The sequence below is a fragment of the Tursiops truncatus genome, chromosome 8 (genome assembly GCF_011762595.2).
Source record: "Tursiops truncatus isolate mTurTru1 chromosome 8, mTurTru1.mat.Y, whole genome shotgun sequence".
Classification (NCBI taxonomy): domain Eukaryota; kingdom Metazoa; phylum Chordata; class Mammalia; order Artiodactyla; family Delphinidae; genus Tursiops; species Tursiops truncatus.
The window spans coordinates 18,181,194-18,206,108 of NC_047041.1; the positions used below are offsets into that span (position 1 = coordinate 18,181,194).

A 24,915-nucleotide genomic window follows, 5' to 3' on the forward strand; every position below is an offset into this window, starting at 1 on the left:
CCCAGAGAGGAGCCCACCCTCCTGTCAGCCCACGAGGGGGCAAGGGCTGGGGGTGGGGATGGCGGGGTCCAGAGCCACAGAGAGAGCTGAGGGATGGCCCCCATCACGGCCAGCGACCAGGTGTCTACACACGCATGTACACGTGCACACACACACACACACACACACACACACACTCCCATACACACAGAGCGATGCGCAGGCAGCTCCCTGCCTGAGATGCGCCGCTATCCTGGGCTGGCTGCTCCTCCCTTTGCACGTGACAATCACAGTTCAGGCGTCTCTATGAACTGACATGGGCACGTGTGAGGGGAAGCAGGGCCGCCTCTGCTGAGGTCTGTACGCAGCCAGTGACAGGCACGCGTGGAGGTGCCTGGGTGGCAGGTGATGTGCACCTACTTACCCAGTTCCACCGTCCCTGGCAACTCCGACCTCACCCCCTGATGCTAACTGCCTCTCCTTCCCTCCTCCCCGTCTTTCTCCCATCTGTTTATTCAACAGAGATTTATCGGGTGCCGACTGTGTGCCAGACAGCGCTAGGCTCTGGGAACATGAAGATACACAGCATACAATTCCTGCTCTCAGGGAACTTAATGTTGGGTTAATGGTGACAGTTAAGAACGTGGGTGACCACAGTGCACGAGGACAATGGGACCAGAGGGGCACCGAATTCAGCCTCAGGGAGACCAGGGGAAGCTTTCCTGAGAGACTAGGGTTTGCGCTGAGACCTGAATAATGAGAAGCTGAGACCAAAGGGAGGTGAGTGTGTGGCGGTGATGCAGTTCCTAGAAGAGGAAACAGCACACGCAAAGGCCCACAGGGGACGAGCTCGGTGTCTTCCGGAAACCATCTGCGGCCAGGAGCACAGGGTTGGGGGTGGCTGAGGACACTTGCGGGGGGGGGGGGGGCGGTGATCCTGAGATGAGGCTGGGATGGTGGGCAGGGGTTTTTATCATGGAGGGTCTTGTAAGCCTTGTTCAGGAGTCTGAATTCCATCTGAAGAGTAATGAGGGACTTTAATCAAAGGAGTGACACGATGCTATTTGCATTTCTGGGAAATCCCTCCGCGAAGCAGAGGGTGGACAGAGGGAGGGAGAGCACCTGGGGTCAGTACCTTTCTGTTCTCTCCCCTTCCTGGTGGGGGGGGTGTGGTGAGGGGCTCTGGGGCAGCCGGGTGGTGAGCCCTGGCAGTGTTGAGCTGGACGGAGAAGGCTGTGGCCTTGGACTCAGCTGGACATCTCTGTCTGCTCACTTGCCACAACTTGCAGGAGTCTTCAGCAAGTCTCTGCTGGCTCTGCCCCTTGGCTCTCCCACCTCTGGTGGGAGGGGGGCCCCTCAGAGCCGCTGGAAGGAGAGCTGTTAGGCTGATACGTGTGGCCCCAGTGCCCGCCAGAACCCCAGGAGCCTCGGCCAGGAAGGGACGTTGCGCCTCTGTGTGGGCCTGGGCGGGGTCCCACCTAAGTCCCTGGAGACGCACCCAAGAGGGATGCAGCCCCTCCCTCGGCGGCCTGACCCCTCCTCTGACCCCAGCAGAGCGCCCTCTTGGCAAGTCCGGTCCTGGAGGAGGCTGCCCGTCTCGGAGGACTGGGGCAGAGGGCAGCTGCGCCTGGGCTGGCGGGGGGTGGGCAGGGGGCGGGCTGGGGGATTGAGTCAGGCCAGGGAGCGTTCTCAGGCTGGCCTGGCCAGGGCCCCTTTCTCTCCATGAGATCATATCTGGGTCAAAGAGCATGTAAAGCAGGCAGACCCCAGCGGTCACACAAAGCCCATTCAGCCCGGCCCCTATTCACTCACCTCCTCTCCCTCAGAGACCGCGCACTGCGACCCGGCGCAGCGCCTAAGCCCCAGCTTTGATGTCCAAGAACAGAAAACGGCGATTAAATGTTGTTTTAAAGAGGGAGAGCTCACTGCGCTCCCATCTGTCAAGAGAAAGCTGAGGCCTGAGCGGGAGGAGGGGGTGCAGGGGACTGTGAAGAGGCCTGGGGAACGAGCAGGGACCCCAAGAAGAAAGGGCTGGATGGATGGCTCGGAGGAATGGGGCAGAGGCTCCAAATCAAACCAAATACATTCTGGGCCAAGGATCTTTTTCCAAGATGAGAAATATGGGGAGAGGAAGAGGATACTGGAGAGACACAAAGGCCAAAAGGAAAGCCCAAGAGAAATGAGAGAGAGAGAGAGAAGGGGAGAGGAGCGGAGAGAAGGGAGAAAGATTGGGTGAGAGGAACAGAGAGAGATGAGGTGAAGGAAGAATGACAGAGCAGAGCAGAGAGACCAGGAGAGGAGAGAAGAAAGTACAGCAGAACAGAGCAGCCACCGGCAGAGGGACCGTCATCCATCCAGGGCGGCGAGTGTAGCCCCAGACGCTTTGCAGCTCACAACCTAGGGTCACCCAGACCCCAGCCCAGGGTCCCAGAGCACAGGGGCTGAAAGGCCCCCCTTCCAGTCAGCGCCCAGAGCGGGCAGGTCAGGCAGGGAACTGGGCCTCCCTGCAGGCTGGTGCCCGGAGGGTATCACATGGAGGACGGTTCCCAGTGACTCCCGGACGCTGCTGGAGGCCAGGCTGGCCCCTGAGGCCTGGCACTGGTTTCACACCCTGGAGGGGCCGTCACCACACTCCCTGCTGTGTTCCTAAGTCTTGGTGACGAGACGGATTATTTTGATTATTCTGGTCAGCGCTGGGCAGGTCGGACGGCCTTGGGCAGAGGCGTTGAGCCAGCGTGTCTGAGATTGGGTGGAATTGGCTTTCCGGCTACATTTACGGGTAGGGCAACGCTCCCATCCCCAGGGACAGGAAAGCAGACACACCCAGAGAAGCAGTCTGGGCCCTGAGACGGCGGGGCGGAGGAGTCGAGCCCGTCTCATTTTGCGCAAATGCATTATTCTGCGAGTGGTGATGCCGGGCTCGCTCCCCCAGCTCCATCTCCTTTCTCCACTCGGCCCAGCTGCCAGACCTAAGGACCTTTAACTGGGAGGCAGCCTCTTGTTGAGAAATTGATGAAACTCACTTGGCTGCGAGGAAGAAGAAGGAAATATCTGTATAATAAAGGCCAGACAGGAGCCCCCTGCCTCTGGAGTCAGGAAAGAATGAGCCTGATTTAGAATCCGGAGATCTAGAGGCAGGTTCTGACTCTGCCACTCACCAGCTGTGTGATCGGGATGCGTTATAACCTGAGCAAACGTTCCAACCCGGTGGCTTAGAATGTCAGCTCCTGAGGGCAGGGGCTTGTCTGCTCTATTCCCGCTGTCCCATGGCTCACGACAGTAACTGTGCAAGTTAAGGGATGAACGCCCATGTTGAAGGGATAAATGGACAAGGGCCTGCTTCATACATTCCTTGGACCAAGGATCAAATGCTATTTGTGTATTTAATGCTATTTTTTCAACTAAAACTCATTCCACAAATGTGTCATGAAGGTGGGTACGCACCTCACAAATGTGGCATAAGAGTGCCACATAAGTGAGGCTGGGGTGTAAGGTATTCTCTTTCCCATCCCCAGACAGAAATCTCGGATCCTCTCCACCCAAGAAAAGGCAGAAGGGGCAAAGCACTTTTTAAAAAGGGGGGACACTTCAAGCCAGAGACAACTGAATTAACTTTATTCTCTTCTAACTGCAGATTCAAGGTATACAACTGAACATTGCTATTTTTCTTATGAGACTTATAAATAAAAATACAAAAAATGTTCACTACAAAAAAATCTACTGTTAGTAGGATGTAAAAAATATTCTCTTTGCTATAGAAGGCACAAACTTCACTTAGTGACACATGGAGAGAGAAAAAAACCTGCAGCAGTAATTTCATATTTTCTTTTTCTTTTTTTTTTTCTTTTTCTTTTTAAACCTTGTCAGAAACACTGAAATTACAAAGAAACGCATCAATCTACACGAAACGAAGGCAGATGCGGAAAGCTGCAACCAGGACCGCACAAGTTCACAGGTTCGGGTGAACTGCTTCAGGGCTGGGACAGATAGGGCTGGCGAGCACAATGTGGGGTCGCAGGGCTGGGCTGGGGCCAGAGCGGGCAAGAAGAAGGGGAGAGTGAAAGAGAGAATGAAACAAACAGAAGTGAGAGGGGAGGGAAGGGAGGAGGGATGGAGGGAGGGAGAGAGAAAGAGAAGAGGGAGAGGGAGGGGGAGGGAGAGAGAGAGAGAGAGAGAGAGAGAGAGAGAGAGAGAGAGAGATTTGTACAAAAAGTAACCAGTAAAATTGAAGAAACAAAAATTGGGCAACCTCCTAAAATTAGGCTAAGAGGAGGTGCTGAGGTAGACATGAACTAGAACATCAATTAATTAAAAACACTATTCTGTAATACAGAGCAATTGGACTGGCACTTGTGCTGTCACGACAGAAGACAAGCCATGAAAACAAACAGATAACAAAACAAAACATAAAACCCAAACCAAAAGGCTTAGTTTTGCTTGGTCCAGCAGGGCAGCAGAGCCCTCAGTGCTATAATTTACATACATATATATATATATTTATCTTTATATATATGGGTCGGATGTCATGGTGCACCACCACGGCCTCTTAACCTTACAAAGATCATGCATAACACTATGTGAACGACTCCTATGACACACGCCAGGAGGCTGGTACCCTGTCTGCAAACTGGGATGCCAAGGACTCAGGGAGGCGGGGCTTCAGGCTAACAGGCCTGCGGGGCCTGAACACCCTCTCCCCAGCCCTTTTCCCCTGACCCAGCTCCCCTGGTCTGTCTTGCACTCCTCCTGGTCGGCTGTGCCTTTCTCCTCCACCCATCAGTCTCACTGCGTAGGGGTAGTCTGGCCTTCTTCCCTCCTACTGAAATATCCAGGTAAGTGCCACCATGAACCTCCAGGAAGGAGGAAACAAGAAGGGAGGGAAAGAAAAGATTTAACATAGCCCTAGGAAGGACGAACACAGCCGATCTTTCCCCCCTTTTCTGTCCTATGTCCCGTGCCCCCAGCTTTCACCCTCGTTGGGCTTGCAGGGAATTGGCCACAAATCTCCCCCAGTCCCCCCAGAGTCAGAAGGCTGCCCCCACCACTGATCACTCCCCTGTAAGGAGATGAGCCAAAGGGCCCCGTCCCTCCAAGGCCTCAACACCCCAGCAGCCAGTTGTACCAGTAGCATCTGGAAGGGTACCAGACACTTGTGAAAAATTGCAGCAGGTTTTCTTTTTTTTCTTTTCTAAACATGGAAAAACTGTTCAGGCACAAAGATTAAACAAGCCCGCGTTGCATCCCTGGATTGTACGGAATCACTGGGTCCCCCAGCCTCCCTTCCCACCCCTATACCCCAGATCTCCCTTCCCCGTATTCGTGGCCTCCTCCAAAGCAGCCCAAAGCAGCAATGATATGTACTATTTTATATCTCTCTCTTGCTATATATATATATCTCTATATATTTGTCTATCCTATATACACATAGGATTTTAATGCTTTGAATGAGTGAAGGAGTGAATAGGGAAAGAGCACATGAGTGAGGGGGAAATGTCACCAAAAGCATTAAGGGACACGCTTATAGGAGCTGAACGTAGGAAAGGAACTATTAATCCACTTGGACTTTCCAGGCTGGAGAAAGCTCACTGTGCTGGATAAGGCAGTAGCAAGTAGGGTTGTCAGCAGTACCACAGCCAAAGGCAGCAGGGTGACCAAGGGGCCAGATGGCAAAGAAGAGGGATCTCACCTGGGGAGAGAGCAGTCTCCACCCTCCTCGTCTCCTTAGCCCTCTTCGTGCAGACACATCTAAAGCCTCCAGATGATTTCTGACCCTCACCTTGGCCATTAGGCCTGGCCACCTTGGCAAGGTCAGAATTCTTTTGTCTTTGTAAGCAGGAAGTTGGGAAAGAGACGTGTTGGAGTCTCTTCAGGGTGTCCGGGGCTTCATGGGAGAGGAGGGGAGAGTCCAGTACAGAGGTCTCCCCACTCAGCATCCTTCAGAGACCCCATGCCCCGACCCTCTCTCCCTACCTCTCGACCAGGATCCCTCCCTCCGGGATGGTGGGGGCAGGCAGGGGCTGCTTAGGTACCATCCAATGCTGCAACACCAGATTACAACAATACTGCGTGATTTAACACACAACCGCACACAACAAGCACACGCACACACACGCACGTACAAAGGGATATTTTGTTGTTGGTGGTGGTGATTTTTTTTGTTTGTTTTTGTTTTTTTGTTTTTTTTTTCCTATTCACATTACGAAAGGAAAGGGCAAGGTCCGGTAGAACTGATGAAGGAACTAACAAATATTACAAAAATATTACAATTTGTAAATATTAGCTCAACCCTCTCAGCTTTTACGAACAGCGGAGGAGACCCGGCTGTGTGGGAAGGGTAGGGGAGACGGAGAGGGGTCAACTAGGTCTATGGAATAGTTTGATTTTTCTTTCCTTCCCCACCAAAGTTGAATGACATCTTGCTGTTCAAATACTGTTTTCTGGGATTTACAGATCCCCTGAGGGCCAGCCTGTCCCCTCTTCTTCCCAGATTGGGGGAGGCGGCAATAGTGCACAAAGGTTTCTTACAGACTGCCCCTCCCCCAATGATTCCACTCTTTTCACATTATAAACATGACAACTGCTCTAGTTACATATTTCAAGTTTAACTTTTTTTTTTTTCCTTTCCAAAGCACTAAGTCATTATTATAGTTGCAAAATAGCATCCTCCCTACATTATCATCCCCAGTCAACGGTCTAGTGACCCAGTCCCCCCTGTCCGTATCCCCCCAACACACAACTTTTAAGGCCTTCAGATTTGGTGGGCGAGATTACAGGGGAGGGCAGGAGGGATGGGGCCGAGGGACAGGGGGGTGGTCACAGCAGCACCCATCCCTCCGACTTCCCTGTATGCCTCACAACCCTTCTCCCCAAAACCGCTTCCCTAAACCACTTTTTATAACCTAAGATAAAAATGCAGCCACAACTTTCTCAGAGAGAGAAAAGGAAAGAAAAAAACCACAACTCTTACAAATAAAGCATGAGATGAAACGGGAAGACCCGTCCCAAAGCGAACACAAATATTGCAAATGTGCTTTCCAAAAATTCAGGGAGGGGAGGCTGGGAGAAGTGGGGGGAAGCAGAGCAGCAGGGTGGGAGGCATGAAGGGAACAAAAGAACTGGACAAACATAAGAGGTAGCTTTTAGAAAAACAACACCCCCGCCCCATCGCAACAACACCCAGGTCGGCTTGTCCCCGACCAGCCCTGAAAAGAGACCAGTCTGGGCAACGATAATACACACAGAGGTGGGGTCACGCCTTGGCAGGGATCTGAAGAACACAGGCCCCCAGACCCGGATGACCCAGCCAACTGTAAGAAAGGTGGGATTCTCTCCAGAGTGTTTTAGGCAGGATGACATCATGCCTGGGCCGAGCCGGCTGTGATTCTGCCGTGCCCCCAGCACCCCGTCCGTCCCCGGCAGGCACCCACCTTCTGCCCGGGCCTCCCATCCAGATCCTGAGTACTCAGCCCCTTCCGCACGGCCCCCTCCAGCTGGGAGGCTCATCGCTAGGGGACACGGGGAGGGCCTTGGCCAGCTGAAGCCTATTAAACTCGCCATTAACTTACACAAGAAACAGAAAAGAACACTCTCCCCATCCTTCCAGCCCCCAACCAAAAAAGAGATACAGGCAGGGGTCAAAAAAGCTCATGAGGTCACAAAAAACTGAGGTAATTCAAGTACAATGTGCTAACAGGTGAACAGAGGACACAGAAAAGAAGCAAAACGTAACACGAGGCAAAGCGCTCTCAACTCCTTCTCCCCCACCTCCTCCCCGTGGACTGGGGGGCCCTGGGAGCCAGGAATTCTGTACCGCCCTCTGGACCTGGGTTTTCCCATGGAGCTCAACAGGTCTGGGGTCCCGTGTATACAAAGGGTCCCCGGCACGACTCGCCGACACCCTCCCGGGGCAGGGGTCCCCCTCCAGGTGTAGGGCACCTCTGGAGAAGGACATCCACATCCCTCCATGGGCAACGAGCCCTTTGGTGGATCCCTCCTCCTAGGGGCTGAAGGAGGGCCGCAGGGGGTTTGTGTTTGTGTGTGTTTGTTGGGTGGGATAGTGTGTATTTAGTTGTTTCCTTTGTCCATTTTGGAAGCAAAAGCAGCTCAGCAGGAATCTGGCTTAGGACAGGGCTGGACTGGGATGGGCCCTTCCATTTACTTCATCTGCGTTCTCAGAAAGCTGAGGGTGCGAGTGGGGGCTCTGGAGTCAGACACAGCTTCCCCAACAGGGAGCTGGAGGATGAGGGATTCGTATCCATGGGGGGCTGGGAGGACAGGAGTCAACCGGGGCCGGGGCCGGGCAGCCAGGAGCTGGGGGAGGGGCTGAGAGCCCTGAGGCTCCTGAAGACCATGACGGGGCACCCAGGTGTGGTGGAGCGGAAGAAAGCCACAGATGAACTGAGCGACGGGAAGGGCGGGAGAACCCCTCCCGGCCCAGGCTGCCCCCAGCAAGCTAGAGCTGCCGTCGTCTGTGTCAGCCAGTGAGCCCGCCCAGCCCCAGCATCTGCAGGCCCCCTTCCTGCACCCCCGGCCCACCCATCCCTCAGCCCCCACCTCCCGAGGGGTCAGTGAGAGCACGGCAGGCAGAGGTGGTTTGGCTCTGACTGGAGGAGCCCTCCCCTCTTCCTAGTCTCCATTTCCAGACACAAAAGGAGGATCTGGGCGGAGGGAAGAGAAGAACATCCCCCCATCCGAGCTGAACAAAAGCCCCTCCACCTCCATCCAAGAAGAGCAGGCCAAGCTCCAGCCGGGAAAGGAGGGATGGAGGCCCAAGGGGAGGGGCTCAGCCAGGCACCCAGGTCACCTGGAGCCCCAGAGAGACCCCAGAGCCCGACAGCTCCCAGGTTTCCTTCTCCTTCTCTCTCTCTTTTTTCTTTGTTGTTTCTCGTTTATTTGTTTTTTGTTGTGTTTTCCTCACGGTCCTCCTGGACGTCATCCCGCTCCGTCTCTACTCCTCTCGTCCCCCGCCGCCCCCGCCGCAGGCGCCTCACACATAGCACAGGTAGAGGTAAGTCTTCTCTATCCTCCAGTCGGGCGGGATCTCCTCGGGCTTGTGGCCCTTCATGTGCTTCTGCATGGAGGACAGGCTGGGGCAGTACTCCGTGCAGATGGTGCACTGGTAGGGCGACGCGCCGTTGTGCGTCCGCAGGTGCTTGATCATGGCCGAGTAGTCCCGGGAACGCTGGTGGCACAGCTTGCACTCAAAGGGCTTCTCACCTGTGGGGGGAGGGCAGGAGAAGGCCAGGACGGGGGGGGGGCTGTGACATGGGCCCCAGGGACGTTCTGCACCCTCAGCGCCCCCCCGGGCTTGCTGGACACTCCCATCCCTCTAGGTCAGCACTCTCCAGGGCAATGGACGCCCCACCCAGCGTGGCAGCCGCGAGTCGCTTCTGGCTCCTGAGTGCCACTGGGAACTACACTCTTTTTTTTCTTTTTCTTTTTTAATTGAAGTATAGTTGATTTACAATGGTGTGTTAGTTTCCAACGGATTACATTCTCAATCTTGTTCACTGTAACTAATGTAAATAGCTAGTGGCCACGATGTAGGCCAGCTCCAGCCCCTGGACCTATTCTTAACTCTCTCGGGGGCACGGACTCTCCCCTTCCTAAGAAAGGAAAGGGAGGTCTAGAAAAGGGCCCGCGAGGCCTCTCAAATGCTTAGGGATGGCTCTTCAGCACACAGTTCCTTCCAGGGGAGCAAGGGGATGGAGTCCTTACAGGGCTACAGATGGTGGGGAACAGAGGTGGAGTAAAACCAAGGGGACCCCATCCTGCAAACGTGCTAAACCTGGGAATGGCTACTTCTCTAAGGCTCTAGAGCCTGCCCTGGACCCTGCCTTCCCCTCTGGGGCCGGAATGGGGGAGGGACAGAGAACCTGGGAGTACATGGCCACACCCAAGCTGCAACCGGCCCACCCTCTGTTCCAGTCCCCTGGAGCTGAGCAGAGGATGTGAGGGAACCTTGCTCTGATACAGTAATTAACTGGCCAGCCTTCTTGCTATTGATACTCCTCTGTGCAGAGGGCCCTGCAAAATAATGAAGTAATGAACAGCCAAAGTGATCTAACTATCGACCAGCTATTTACAATAGTCAGCGCCAGCGCACTTAATGATACACCTGCCGGGACACGTCTCCCACAAGGGGCTCTGGGAAATCCTGGGGGTCACTCTAGTTGTCAGCAACGAGCACCCCATCCTCTCCTTGAGGCCCAAAGCAGAGCTATGACAACATGTATCCTCTGCTTACTGCTCCCTCTGTCCACCTCCCCTCCCGGGAAAACACACTCTCTCCCCTGGGCCAGCAGGACCTATCTGATCACCTCTCCCCATTCCTCTGCTCAGGCAGCTGTTTCCCCTGATCAGGGGAGCCTTCCTACTTTGCCACATTCCACTACCTTCCACTATGTCTCACCCTCACAGGAAGTCCTTCTATCTACCCCCCAACTGGCAGTGTACTGTAAATGGTGAACAACTGGCTCTCCAAAAGCCCTGATTTGGTAGCATTTGCTGATGGCCATGTTGTGACCCCTCCCACTGTAGCCAATTTTAAGCGACCAAGGTGGTGACACAGAACACGCGGCTGGAAAGAGATGTGCACGATGGCTTTCCCAGGCAGGCTTGGGCCGGCTCCAGCATCCACGGCCCCCAGCTCTGGCAACTCTGGATATCGGGACCACTTCCACCTGTTCTGTCCTCAGGCCCCAACAAAACAGTTGCTCACATTTCTTTTATGTAAAAAGGAACATGAAGGCCCTTTGAAATGGTAAAATATTAACCATGTAGAGGGGTTAGTAAATCCAACTGCTTCTCTCATCGTTGAACCGAACTCAATCGAACCTACAATTTTTCCCAACCCTCATCATAACCTAACTTAATGTCGCCTAGTTCTTCCTGTAACCCTCAAGTCACGTGAAATCACCTTAGCCTTCACTTTCAGCTAATCAGGCCAGCTGACCCCCAATTCAGGATTCAGGAATGGATATCCTCTGTGAGCTCTTGGTATGGCCGCCTGGAAGGCTAGTCTGGGCTCCTGGAAAGAGCGCTGTGATCGATTAGCAAGGTCGGCCTCACCCTCGCAGGGAGGAAGTGGCACTCAGGTCACCGTAGTAACACTTAGCAGAAGCTGTTCCACTCTTCGGTTCAGCCTGGGACCATGGGCACCCGGGCTTCTCTGCAGACCCACCTGCCCCTGCCCACTCCCCGCCCGGAGCCAGCTGTGTGTCCTCAGTACCTGTGTGCACTCGATAGTGTGTCTCCAGCTGGTGCTTGAGGCTGAACTTCTTGCCGCAGCCGTTGCACTCGTAGGGTTTCTCGCCCGTGTGGATGCGCTTGTGGCTCTTGAGTGTGCTCTCGTCCCGGAAGCAGCTGCCACAGAACTCACACTCGTACGGGTGGTCACCTGTGGGGACAAGGGGCTGGATCAGGCCCCCGCCTCCCCCGGCCCCCTCATTAGGGGACAGTAGGGCAGGTTCAGTGTGCCGGGAGGATGAGGCTGCCTAGAGTCGCCACCTCCAGAGATGACTGAGGGACCCTCCACCCCCTGCCAGCCCCTTAGCATCAACAGGGAGCACGCCTGTGCACACGTGTCCGTACTTTACCGTGGCCCAGTGGCCATCCACGCCTCAAGGGCCAGTCTCGGGAAAAGAGAGCCCGTTTGGTTCAGGGATGAACACAGCCACCAGAAAGCAGGTCCCCTGAGGGCAGAGCAGACCCAGGGGCTTCGAGACCCTTCCCCCAGCTTCCTTTCCTCTAGGTCAGGGGCAAAAGCCATTCCAGCCTGACTCCCCTACCCTCAAAAAAATCCCTCCAATGTTCTCACTGTCCCCCAAATTCCTTCTGCTCTTTCCCTCCTCCACAGGCTTATGCAACCGTTTTTTTCTGCGTGATTTCCTCTTCTCTCCTTGGCGAACTCCTAGTCACGCATCCAAGTCCAGCTCATGTGTCACCATGGTTTGGAAGTTTCCCTTTAGCGCTACCCCCACTGTCCCCTGCTCAGGCAAATTGAGTCACTTTCTCCTCTGTCCCCAGAGAGAAGAAATGTCCAGCATTTTGTCCTTTTAGCAGTAGTAGTACAATTTTTATGGTACTTTCTAATTAAAATGGCCCACATTTGTTGAATGCTCACTACTGTGCTAAGAACTTCACGTGGATCAATCATATCACGTAATCATCACAACAACCTTACAAGGAAGACAGTATCATTCTCATTTTACAGAAGAGAAAAATGAGATGTTTAGAGATGCTTAAACATGGTCCCTGAGGTCAAAGAGCTAATAAAGAGCTGAGCTGGGATTCAGATCTGGTTCCAGAATCTGGACACTGGATACTTACTGGACTGCTAACTGACAGGCTGTGTTGCATCTGCTGTGACGCCCACCGTGCCCACAGACTACGAGCACCGTGAGGACAAGAAGGGAAGCTTGTTCATCCCTGTAGCCTCAGCACGCAACACAGAGTAAACCCTAAGCAGACGCTCGGGAAATGTCAGTATATGAAACTCGGGGAGAACTGCCTTTCCCCGGCCTGGAATCCATGCCCAGCAGCCTCCTTTCTGAGGATGGGGTGCGGGGATTAACCATCTTTCCCTTTGTACCCGAAGTGGGGGCTTTGTGGGGATGAAAGGTGAAGACTTCAGCTACTTATTTATTACAGGAGTGAAGGCACAGACAATAAAGACAGATTGATCACCCCAGACTTTGTTCATGAATATTTAAATATCGCTGATTCGTCTTGTCACTGTAATTACAATTTCTCTGGGCTGCACCTCCACCAGCCATCGTTTATGGTAAAGAATGGCCCACTGTATTTCACTTGTCCCTCTGCAGATGCGCGGGGCTGCCAACCGTGTAATGTCCTCTGCATTTCATACATTTTCTTCAGCCGCTGAAGGTTTAAGTCATCCACAATGACCTACGTTTTTTCATTATCCCCATGTCAAACTGCGCTCGTGCCTGGGCATAAATTGTCCTTCTCGTTATAGACTTGCATGCCTGCGCCTTCACTTCCTCTTTCAAATGATATTTTACTCTCTTCTCTCTCTCCCCTCCTCAGGCTGCTAACGAAACCTCCCCCTTCTCGAACGCAAGCCCCTGCACCCTCACCCATTCTCATCTCTTCTGATGGCTCTGAAGGGTTTTTAAGGCTCTGTGGGGAGAGGACGCTGCGGTCTGCTCCCTGGCGGGCTCTCTCACGGGTGGAAGGTTTGCAAGATGCTCCGAGGGTGTAGACGGGTGGGTGGGAGCGCTTCCATCGGAGGGGTAGGATGCAAGAAGCTCAAAGAGCAAAGGCACTCTAGGGGGCCCTGCCCTGGGCTCAGAGGAGAGCCTCCACGTGCAGATCTGGGGATGAGCGGATTCCTGAGTTCCAGGCACCTGCCCGCGCCCTCGCTGCTGGGGCTGTGCAGACTGGCCCGTCCCCAGCCGCCAGCCCCATCCAGCCCCAGGGAAGGAGAGGCCCATGCAGACCCTGCTCCTAATTAGCTGTGTGTCTAACAGAGGGAGGGTTGGTCTGTGCACGCCTGGGCCTGTGTGCCACTCTCTCTGTGTGTAGACGTCTGCACACACAGCCCCGTCTGACATCCGACTCCCCTCCTTACTGAATCGGCAACGATTACAACTTTAATCAAGAATTCGGTACCCTCATTAAAATATAAATAAATAAATAAAGCAAGGGCCACGTGAGACTTCAGAGGAGCCGGTAATGAAAACGTACATCGGCAGCCACACGGTGGGTTGGGGGGTGGGCACCGCTGTCTGTCTGTGCCTTTCCCCTCCAGAGGGGGGCCCTAAGAGTTTAAAAAACAAAAGGTTAAGGCAGAGAGGTTGGTTTGATCAGATTTTTATGAATTTAATGATGAAGTGGATCACATGTGACATGAGTTTAAATATGAAATGTCTCGAGTCAGCCCAGGGAAAGGAATAAAAAGTTAGGGGGGGAGAAAAAAAAGACACCAACACATACACACACACACACACACACACACACACACACACACACACACACACGGATTTTGAAACATGGCAAGCACCTGGCCTAAAATCCTCACCCCGTGTCAGTGTTGCCATAATGTACACACAACTGGCTGCAGGATTCAAAATCCAATTTGTGGTGGGTTGATTAACTCTGTGGCCTTTTTAATGAGCTTGACATTAAGTACAGGACAAACGAGACTAATGAGAGCCCCCCTCGGGCTTGCCCAGTGCACCTGTGACCCCAGCGGTCTGTCCTCACCTGGTGGCCTCCCTGGCACTGTGGCCAAGCCCAGTGTCATCCTTCCCACCCCAGCCCCATCCTGTCGGCTACTCAGCTCCCCCACTCAGCACAGCGGAGAGTTTATTAGACGATGCGCCATGTGAATCAGGGATCCATCAATGCCGAGAGCGCGGCTGGACTAACCTACCCAACACAGCTGCTGATGCTCAACGCCCGGCCGCAGCAGCAAGTGGGCCAAGAACAAGGGAATATTAATGAGGCATCGTGCGGGGTGTGCTCAGCCTGGGCGGGGCTGTGCGCACAGGGCCTCACTGGTGTGAAATCCATGGGTGTTGGAGTAGGCAGCACACGTGCTCCATGTTTCCTAGGTCAAAAGCAAGTACTTCTCCTAAACGATGTCTGGAAATACTCCCTCCCCATGGATCTGAGCCATGACTGACACAGGGGCCGGGGGCATTTTGATATCTGAGCTCTCAGGAGCTAGGGTGGGCAGGGCAGGGCGTATCCTGGGTGGACTTAGCAGGACTGGGGTCGTTCCAGTCACATGAATCCGACTGATGGGGCCCAGCAGAGTGCTCAGAAGTGGCTGAAAGGTAACTGGCCACCTTTGATAAGGCTGAACTTGGGGGCCCAGTGGGGGAGGTGTTGACAGGAAGGTGCATGTATTGGGTTGGCCAAAAAGTTCGTTCGGGTTTTTTCTGTAACATCTTGCCGAAAACCCAAGTGAACTTTTTGGCCAACCCGATACCTGCAGGGGATGCTTATGCGGTCACTACAGAGAAAGCCCTTGTCAGCATCCCTTCCTCCTCTGCCCTTCTTGTCAGGCCTTCCCCTCGGAGACCTCCCCTTGTCCGAAGCCAGCAAATCTAACAAGTTCTAAGCAAATCTGGTGATGCTAAGGCAATGTGCTCCCCTGCACGGGACAGCATCCGGAAGCAGGAGTCCAGGCAGGCTCCTTGGCGAGGATGCCTACTGCGGGCAGGCCAGGCCAGCTCGGTCCCTGATAAACAAAGCCCCTCCCGTATTCAGCAGAGCCTGCCACTGAATCCCAGAGCATGATAAGACCCAAGAGTGAGGAAAGGGTCCTGCCGATGCTGTCATGAGGCACACAGAGTTTTTTATACCCTCTCCAGAAGACATGGGAACATACCCTGTTACGTACTCAGAAAGAGAGTCTGCCTCTCTGTCTCCCTGGCTCCATCACCCACCTCTCACCCCAAAAGCAGGACAGAACACACACAAGCAAAGACACATGCAGACTCAGAAACAGGCAATCCTTTATCCATGTACAGCCAGAGAAAGGAAGGCTTTCAAGTCACCCATGACCTTGCTAGAGGGTCAGGGGCCGCTGCAAGGAAGCAAATGCCTCCTGGCTCTCAGGACCAAGTATCCCAGCCCAGACCCCTTGACTCACAACTACTCTCCTCCCCCAGCACCTCCACCTGGCTAAGCAGGGATGTTTCATGGCTCACTGTTTATACGACCTCACTGTCTCCCCTAAACAGGGCTAAGGCCCAAGTATAGAACGTGTGCTTCTGTTACTGGGGAATAAGCAGGACCACTTCTGCCACGTTCCCTTGAGAGCCCAAGGCCGACCTCAGGAGTGTGTGTGCACAGTGTGTGTGTGTGGAGGGGGCCAGCAGTGGGAGGGGGAAAGGCAGAGACAGAGACCAAGAAGGCAGGTTTTTCTCAAAATTCGTCTTGGGTCCACCTGCATCAGCATTCCTGGGGAATATCTACTAATAATGTTGAGTCTCGGATGCCACCTGTCCCCACTGAATGGAAGTTTCTGAGCATGGGACCCAGGAGCCTGCATTTCTAATGAGCACCCTCTCTGCCGGGCACAGAGATGTTGAGAACCAAAGGTGCCCAGGGTGGGACAGGATAAGAACCGTCCACGTTGACCTGCACCTCGGAGGCCCCTGCATGCCCGACGCTTGAGCAGAGGAGGGCTGAGGGCACCCCCGCCAGATGTGTTTGGAGGGAAATGCAGACAGTGGTTCCCAGAGACCCTGCCCTGCCCGTCCCCGGCCTGGCCTACCTGTGTGTGAGCGCAGGTGGCGTTTGAGGGCTGTGTGGCTGGGGAAGGTACGGTTGCACTCGCTGCAGATGTAGCTGCGCACGCCCGCGTGGACCTCCATGTGCTGCTGGAGCGCACTCTGCGCCTGGAAACGCTTCCCGCACAGCAGACAGAAGACAGCCATGTCCGTGCCTGCAGGACACAGCGGGGGAAAGCCTCAGGGCTGGACACAGGCCTTCTTCACCCAGCTAGGCTGGAGCCAGAGCCAGCGGCAGGCCAGCACCCCGGGCAAACCCAGAGGTGGTGCAGGCCACGCGATGCTGCTGGAGCCCCCGCTGTGCGGCTCCAACGGTGGACAGAATCCACTTACTTCCTGCCCTCATGGAACCTAAAGTCTAGTGGGAGAAAGACATTAATCAAACACATCAGAGCAGCAAATGAGTCTGTAATCGTATGGAGGTCTGTGTCAAAGGCAGGGTACCAAGAAGGCATCTATCAAAGGGACTTTCAGAGCCTGGCAGAGGAGGCGGGGCATCAGGCCGGCCTCTGTGAGGAATCACAATAATGGAGATGACACATGCCAGCCGTCGTTCAAGTGTAACTTAAAAATCCCATCTCCAAAAGGCGGGCTCTGCATCCTCACCCTTCAGGTAAGCAGAAGGAGGCACAGAGAGGCTGAGTTACTTGTCCGAAGTAGCACAGAGCTCACAAGCAAACAGGGCTGGGATTCAAGCCCAGGCAACCTGGATTTGATCCGCTCCTAACGCGAGCTACAGACCCGATTCTCTTAACCACATCTCCATTCATCAATGCGTACATCTTAAGGGTCCATTCACTCAACAAATATTATTTTAGTATCTTCTATAAGGAGGACTCTCTCCTTTGGCCCTGGGGATGTAGCCACGGAAAACCGTACCAAGTGCCTGTCCTCATCATAGATGTTACCCAGCACACTGGGCCATGAGGAGAGCATTCCAAGAAGATGGAATAGTATCTTTGAACTGGAGAAAAACGTGACGGGTCAGAGGATAAGACAGAACAGGTCACCTGAGGATGCAGAAAGTAGAGCAGAGGTCAAAGAAGTAGGCAGGGCCAGCTCGTACGGGGTCTTGAAAACCATGTTAAGATCTTTAGGCTTCATCCCAAGACCAACGGACAACTGTCAAGGGATTTTAAGCTAATGAGGGATGTGAGATTTTCATTTAACTCTGTCTGGTCGTTCCCTGCGCTGATCAGAAGCACGGGTAGGTACCCCATGGTACCCTACAAAGGCAGGCTGCCATTTTCTGTCTGTTATCAACCCCCTTCCTGATGCTGCTCTGGGACCATGGCCTTACGGGGTTCAGCACCACAGAAGGAAACATCTAAACCTTCCAAGGACTCACCAGTAGCTCCTTGTCTACCGTTTTGGATTCCATTTCCCTAAGCGTGTCAGCCCCCTGCCCCGGGAGGCTCCCCATCCGCTCGTCTCTCTTTGCCGGCATCTGGGCATTATCACCTGTGGTCAGCCCAGCGCTGCCTCCCCCGTGTAGAGGACACAAGCAAGAAAGGGGGGCAGGCCCAGTGACTGGCAGCCCAGAGTGGAAGGTGGAGCAGAGCTTTGGCTGTGGCAAGTCGTGGGCTGCTCAATGTGGCATCAGGGAGCTCCCGGCGGAAAGAGGGTGACAAGAAGGACAGCACAGAGCGCCTGTGGCCTCCGGGGTCCATCAACAGAGATAGCAAATGGAAGGCCCGTTCTGGACAACTCAGGCCCATTCATGGCTGGGTTTGCAATGAATGGACTGGCGGGAAGGCAAAGACGGCCTCTCATTCTCCCCAGCCCCCCACCCCTCACAGCACCTTCAGCCATGCTCATCACACCTGCAGACAGACATCGCCTGCATCCAGGCCCAGGGAAGGCTGAGCAGGGGATGTGGAATATCAGCAAGGGCACAAATTTGCTCCTGGACTCAAAGAGCAGACGGGAAGGGGAATACTACAGGCCGTGTGCGAGGTGCTCTATCTGTTGTCATCTCGTTTAAAACGTGCAAGGCAGGATTCTCGTGCCCCTTTGTACAAATGGGAAAACTGAGTGATTAAGTAACTTGCCTAAGGTCACACAGTTAGAAAGAAGCAGAGCTGGGATTGTTAAATGCTTCAGTATGTCTGATTTCGGAAATCACAGGGCTGGGCTCATGTCTCCCTCTGGATCTGCCACCCGTCTGCATGGGCTTCTCTGGGAAGAGGCACAATAATGACACCAGCGAGGCAGCTCCAACCCAGCTGGTTCAGGAGCCCCAGTGCATGCAGGGCCCACCCTAGCAGCAGCTGGAGAACCTGGGCCAGGAGGCGTGCGGTGGAAGCCGAGTCACAAGGCAAAGCTCTCTGAAGCCTTCCTACTCCACTGGGCGCCAGCAAGACCTCTGCAAGGTACTCGGGTGCGGGCCCCACTTGACTGAGGGGGCGCACTGATGGGAGCGGTCTGCCCAGCAGAAGCAGACGACGGCTGACAGTGGGTCCTCAAAGCCCAGACGGGCCTGGCCAGCCTGCCCCAGAATGGCGTCCATCTGCAGCATGTCCTGTGACGTGGCACGTTGTGGCTGCTTCATCCTGAGGGCCCCCAGCACCAGCCCCCTCTCTGGCCCTAACCTCACCCCACAGAGAGTCCTGATGAAGCCAGACATCAAACATCTGCCTTTTATCAGTAAGACGGAGCAGGCTTCCTGGGCAAACCACGCCCTTTAAGAGCCCAGGTTTCTCCTTATGCATCCTCCGAAGTCCTCAGTGTGGAAGGAATCTGCATCAGAGGGAACATGAATGACATTCCCAGGAGGACACCCGAGCCTAGAAAGCCAGGCCCAGGGACTTCCCTGGTGGTCCAGTGGTTAGGACTCCATGCTTCCAATGCAGGGGGTGCGGGTTCAATCTCTGGTTGGGGGACTAAGATTCCCACATGCCTTGTGGGAAGGATGGAAGGGAGGGAGGGAAGGAAGAAGGGAGGAGAGAAAGAAAGAAGGAAGGAAGGAAGGAAAGAAAGAAGAAAGGAAGGGTGGAAGGAAGGACGGGAAGAAAGAAAGGAAGGAAGGAAGGAAGGAATGAAGGAAGGAAGGAAGGAAGAAAAGAAAGAAGGAGGGAAGGCAAGGGAAGGGAAGGGAAGGAAGAAAGAAAGGAGGAAAGAAGGAAGGAAAGGAGGGAAGGAGGGAAGGAAGGAAAGAAAGAAAAAGAGAGAGAGAGATAAAGAAAGAAAAAGGAAATTGCATATACATCTTTTTAAAAAAGCCAGGCCCAGAGGAGCTCTGAGGGTCAGTACCACTGCAGGGCAGACTGAGAACCCTGCAACCTCACCCCTTCCCGTCTTCCCAGGGCCCCAGAGCTGCCCCAATATGTGGTCTCTTCTTCTCAGGAATGGCTGAACCCATTTCGTGTCCATTCAGCTGACTCGGTGAATATCACCTAGCGTAGGCACTGTGCTAGGTGACAGGAGGGATGCTGAGATCAACCAGAGAAATAGGGTCCCAGATTAGTGGGGGACACAGACAAGCCAACGACCAGCCAGAGGATAAAACAGGCTGATGCCAAGAGGGCTTCGGAGAATCTGAGTTAGGTTTTAAGAAATGAAGTGGACTGAGAAGCCAAGGACAAGAATGGGGCACGGGAGCCAGGCTAGAAACCCCACAAGCAAATTTCAGAGCAGGCAGGGGCAGAGGACAGACCCTGAGGATGAAAATGAGCAGGGAAGGTTATGGGGGTTTGGATGGCAGAGGGCCGCATCACCTGGTGGGACAGATTAGATTTCATTCCACAGGCAATGCAGTACCACGAAAAGAGGGGGTCAGGTGCTAGCCTGATCCAACCAGTATGTGAGGGCAATGCCCCTGGGGGCTGCAAGGGCACCAACAGCAGTGGCAAGTGGCTGAAAGCAGGGAGGAACATGACGGACTTCTGTGCTACCACTGGAGGAGAGTCGGGACCAGTCTAGGGTAGGGGCTGGGAGGACAGGAGGAGGACTGGAGAAGTGGAATCCAGGGCAGTGGCAAGACAGGACCCTCAGCCTGGGCTCGAGTCAGGAAGCGTGATGCGTTTGAAGTCCTGGACGCCAGCTCTGTACCTTGGTGACAAGTTTAAAGTTATGCAGTGACCACCTGCAAAGGAAATGCTACAGTGTCCCTACAGTGGTCTCTCTCCCCTTCCTGGGACATCCCACAGGGCACAGGGGCTCTCCCTGGCCACCGAGACACTGCCCCAGGCTCAGACATAAAGAGACGGGGGCTCTGAGACCCCACATCCACTCTCCATTCTTCTGTTTGGAGACCAGCAGCTGAGAAGGTGGAAAAATATTTTTAAAGGAAAAAGGAAAGAGCGGGGGGAGACACAAGAAAAGCTATTGGTGCATGCAAGTTAAGAATCTAGAGACGAGATTTGAGTTATTAAACAATTTGCTGTAGTTTCTGCCTAGCTGATTGTTCGCATGTATGATGAGTCAGGGCAGATTCTATTACACTGGGAGATTAAGCAAATAAATGCTAGCTTTTGGAAACACATTAAAATGTGGGGCTATGGAAATAAAATTATCTAGAAAATTGTATTAGCAATTCATTAGCTGCAGTGAGATGTTCGGCGAGGCAAGGGGGTCCGGCAGTGTTAGTGCTCTGCTTCCTTCAATGCCTGAGCCCCTGAGATGCTCACTGCTCCTTCCTCTGCTGTGGGGAGACCTCATGCCTGATACCAGTGGGGAGAGGGAAGGAGCCTCCACCGGTTGCAAAAGACATTCAGAAATCAGATGGTCAACATGCCACAAGGGAGACCAAAGAAGCACATGTGTCCTGGCTCTGCCACTTACTTGCCTTGTGACCAGGGCAAGTTGCTGAACTTCTCTGGACCAGAATTTGTCCGTCGTTTGACACATTGCTTGTGGTTGTTGAGAGCATCCAATGAGATACCCAAGTGAAAAAGCTTTTTAGCTATGAAGCGGTAGCAAAGCCAATACCAGCCCAGACGATGCCTTTGTCTGAATTAGAAAATCATGCCTCTTCCTCTGGGCAGACGCAGATCCTCGCCTGGGCACACAGCTCTGCAAGCAAAGACGGCTGGACTCCAGCCTCCATTTCTCCCTCAGCTGGGCATCCTCCTGCAGTGAACAACCTGGATACAGATCATGGCCGCCCTCCACCATACACAAGCCTAAGTTGTCTTCTCGACTCTGGGCTGCTTCCTCCAGGGACTGACCCTAGAGAAGGCATCTTGAATGAGTGACACCATTTAGGACTCAGTGCCAAGAACACCTTCTTCCTCTGAGCCCTCATGATTCCAGCACAATTATTAAACCCTTTGTTGTACTGATTTTTGACATTCAGCTCTGTCTAGTAGATGGTAAGCCCTCCAAAACGGGGACTATTTTCTTCACTGTTATATCCCCCAAGATAAAGCACAGGGCCTGGCATATAGTAGGTGCTCAATAACTGCATGTTGCATTCAAGAATGAATAAGGAGCTGAGGGACAATCACAAAGGACAAAGGGGGGAAACAGGGTGGGGAAAGTCATGGTACAGAGCGATGGATGGCTAGAGCTGGGGGAAGCCCAGACCAAATGCAGCCATTACCGGGAACTTCCAACAAGGCTCTCCTTGGAAGTTAGTAATGCCCAGTAACCCCCAGACAGCTGATCTCGTTGGGGCCTCTCTTGTCTGTCTGGTGGGCTGAACAGGACTCCCCGATTCTGGCTTCGTGTCTGAGCTCTGTTGCTCAGAAGCGAAGACCCAGCCCATAGAAAAAGGACCAGTTTTACCACACCATGCAGTGAAACAGAAGACCCTGGTTCTAGCCCACAGGTGCAGCCCTTCCCAGCTCTGTGACTCTGAGCCAGGTAGCTGCTACCCTTGGCCTCATTTCTTCATCTAGGAGATGGTATTCATGAGTAAGCTGCCCTTTCCACTACCAACTTCATAGTGCTGTTAGGAGGCAACTGGCAAACGTTACTGAGTATGTAAACCCTACAAATGTACTGTTTTCAATCAATCTGTAAATTTCAGTGTAAATCAGATACATCAATTAGCCTTGGCCCAAAGAAATAATTCACCAGGTCAAAGAACAGCGCTTCCTCTGCTCTTCTGAAGAATGAATGGGGCTCAGTGTTAGGCTGGACCCCAAGGGTGTCTGCCTGAAGGGAAATTACACTAGAAAGAGGGAATGGGTGTGGCAGGGTTGATGGAGAGAGGTCCCAGGTAACGTGCAGAAGGGCCATGCAAATATCTGTACCCTCACTTGCATCCATTCTATCTGGAGATGGTGACCCCACCATACCCACCTTCCACCCCCAAGGGCAGCATAGCCAATCTTGGCTGCATGGCATGTACCACTCACAGATTCCCAATTTAAAACAAGTTTAATTTTAGCCAAAAAATGGGAGAAAGCCAAGGCTAGGGCGGAACAGGAGGCAGGAGGGGTGACACAAACCCAGGGTATTTATTTCACCCAGGTGATGACTGGGTCTGAAATTATGAGACACAAAAACCCTCATGTTGACACCTGTGCCATTTCCATACCAATTAGCTCTTTAATAGAAAGGAAGGAACAGGACCAGAGCGGTACACAGCCGGAGAAGATGTTCAGGGGCTACACCTTCTTGGAGCAAAAGGTTCTTATTATCCCTAGATATAAGCAGTTTCTTAATCAAAAGAGCAGAGGGATCTAAGTATACTCGGGCTTTTTTTTTTTCGTAAGCCGGCCGTGAGTGTACATGTGTGTGCGTGTGTCCTTGCACATGGACCAAGGATGGGCTTCTCTTGTCTAATTCCACCCAACCTCACCCAAGAAAGGAAGAGCTGCTTCCCCGCCCCCCTGCAACTTCTTCTTTCCAGAGGAAGAAAATATCATATTTAGGAGGTGTGAAAACCGTGACTTAAACTGGAACCACCTTCCCCCTCCAAATCCTCAGACATGCCTTCCTACTTCCTCTGACTCTCAGGATTACTCCTTCCTAAGACACCATTTCCAGTCCTGGGAAGCCTTGTAACCACACACCAAAACTGTCACAGAAACTGCCACCTCTTCCTCTTCCCCATCCTTCTCTTCCTTCCCCCCAGGTCATTGCTAAAAAAGTGGCAGAGCTGCATCATCCGCTGTGCAGGAGGAAAAGACAGACAGAGACAAGCAGCCCAGGGCTGACTCACACCGAAGGCAGGAAGGCTCTGTCTGCATCTCAAGAGACTGGAGGTGGTGGTGAAGGGGGGACAGGCCAGGGAGCAGACGAAAGGAAGCAAAAGCTCAGCTCATGACATTGGCAGGGGTGCCTCCCTTTTCATTCCTCCTGTGCCATCACTTAGGGCTTGGCTCCTTTGCAAGGGATCTACTGAAGAAAGCGTCAAGCCATCCCTCTCTAGCTCTCCTCCTGGGCATAAGGTGCAGCATCATTCGGGATGAGTCCTGAACTCCCAGCCTTCCTCAGAAGGCTAGCTACATGCACAAGGAGGGCCCAGTCTACCCAGCCCAAGAAAATGTCAGCCTGCCGACTGCGCACCCCACCCCGGGAACGACAGCTGCAGGAGAGTGGTAGACAAGTCCCCCTGTTTACTGCCTACAGCCTCTCTCCCAGGAAGGGTAGAGAAGGCTGAGAAAACATCTCTGCAAGCCTTGCCTCAAACCAAATTAGCCACAAGTGTGTGCTCCAGTGCTTGTCTCCTACGTATAGTCACCTACTGCTGGAGCACTTTTCATCGTCTGCTCAGTTATGTCTTCCCAGACCAAGCCAGGAGCTAAAAACCTTAGCATCTAGCCTTCTTGTCAATTTCAGTCTTGTCAATTCCAGTCTCCGTATCCAGGCCTCCCTACCCCTTTTTCCTTTTTTTCTTATCTGCTTAGAATCTTGGAAGGCACCCACATATCAATATAACCTTCTATTTCCACAAGGGAAAGGGGGAATGTTAGCGTTTTACATCAGTAGTCCAGGGAGCAGAGAGTTCTCAATGAATAAACAAATAGGGAGGAGCCGGAGTAGCTGATTCAAATTTGTTTTAAAACTAAGCCATGTCTCAGAGCACACACCTGTGCATGTATACACACACGTGCACACACACACACACACACACTTGCTCACACACCCCTCTCAGTCAGTCTCTTGGGGAATGTGGCCACAGCCTCAGGCGGCAGCAGCTAACAATGCTGGCTCCCAGAAGCTGTGTATTTGTTTAGCAGTGAGCTGCAGACACAAGTGCATTTCATTACTCGGCACCTCCAGCTACAGTAAACAAATTTGTCAGCTCACTAGCTCATTAAGGTGCACCCCGGATGCGGGGGATTTATTGAGACCTGCACAATAAAAGTAACCTGAATGGATGTACTAATTTTGTCAATCACTCCAACAAACGAGCCAAAGAGGGGGAGAAACTGGGGGAAGGGGACAAGAGCAGGGGTGGAAAAGAAAGGAAAAGAGGTAAAAAGGAAGAAGAAAGTTGAGTTTGGTTTGCAAGAGAGGGTTAACAGGTTAAGATGGGGCCAGATCTGTGCTTTGCTGCCTGGTTACATGACGGCCTCCCCGTTCCATCTACCTCACGCTGGGCCACGCTGTCCAGGGTGCATGGGTCCCCTGGTGGGACAGTGTCAAGGGCAAACTCAATGGCAAACCAAGTCCCGCATCCCTGGCATCAGAGAGGGAACTAAGGAATCGAGGATGCAGAGCCCCCCTGCAGAAAGTAGCAGCAGCCTCCGCGTCAGAAGAGACGCGTTGCCTC

General features: G+C 53.3%; 1 protein-coding gene across 2 annotated transcripts in view; it reads right to left on the bottom strand.

The window, feature by feature from the left end:
- Positions 1–3,577: 3,577 nt before the first annotated feature.
- The window catches only part of LOC101317399 (uncharacterized), a 199,503-nt gene continuing 178,165 nt past the window's right edge, over positions 3,578–24,915 (bottom strand). For both annotated transcript variants that reach the window (XM_073808176.1, XM_073808175.1), the window contains exons 4-6: positions 16,232–16,402; positions 11,210–11,377; positions 3,578–9,195 (exon numbers count right to left, since the gene is read on the bottom strand). In XM_073808176.1, coding sequence (XP_073664277.1) covers positions 8,966–9,195; positions 11,210–11,377; positions 16,232–16,402 — 569 coding nt within the window. In that variant the 3' untranslated portion in view covers positions 3,578–8,965. The remainder of the gene's footprint in view (positions 9,196–11,209; positions 11,378–16,231; positions 16,403–24,915) is intronic.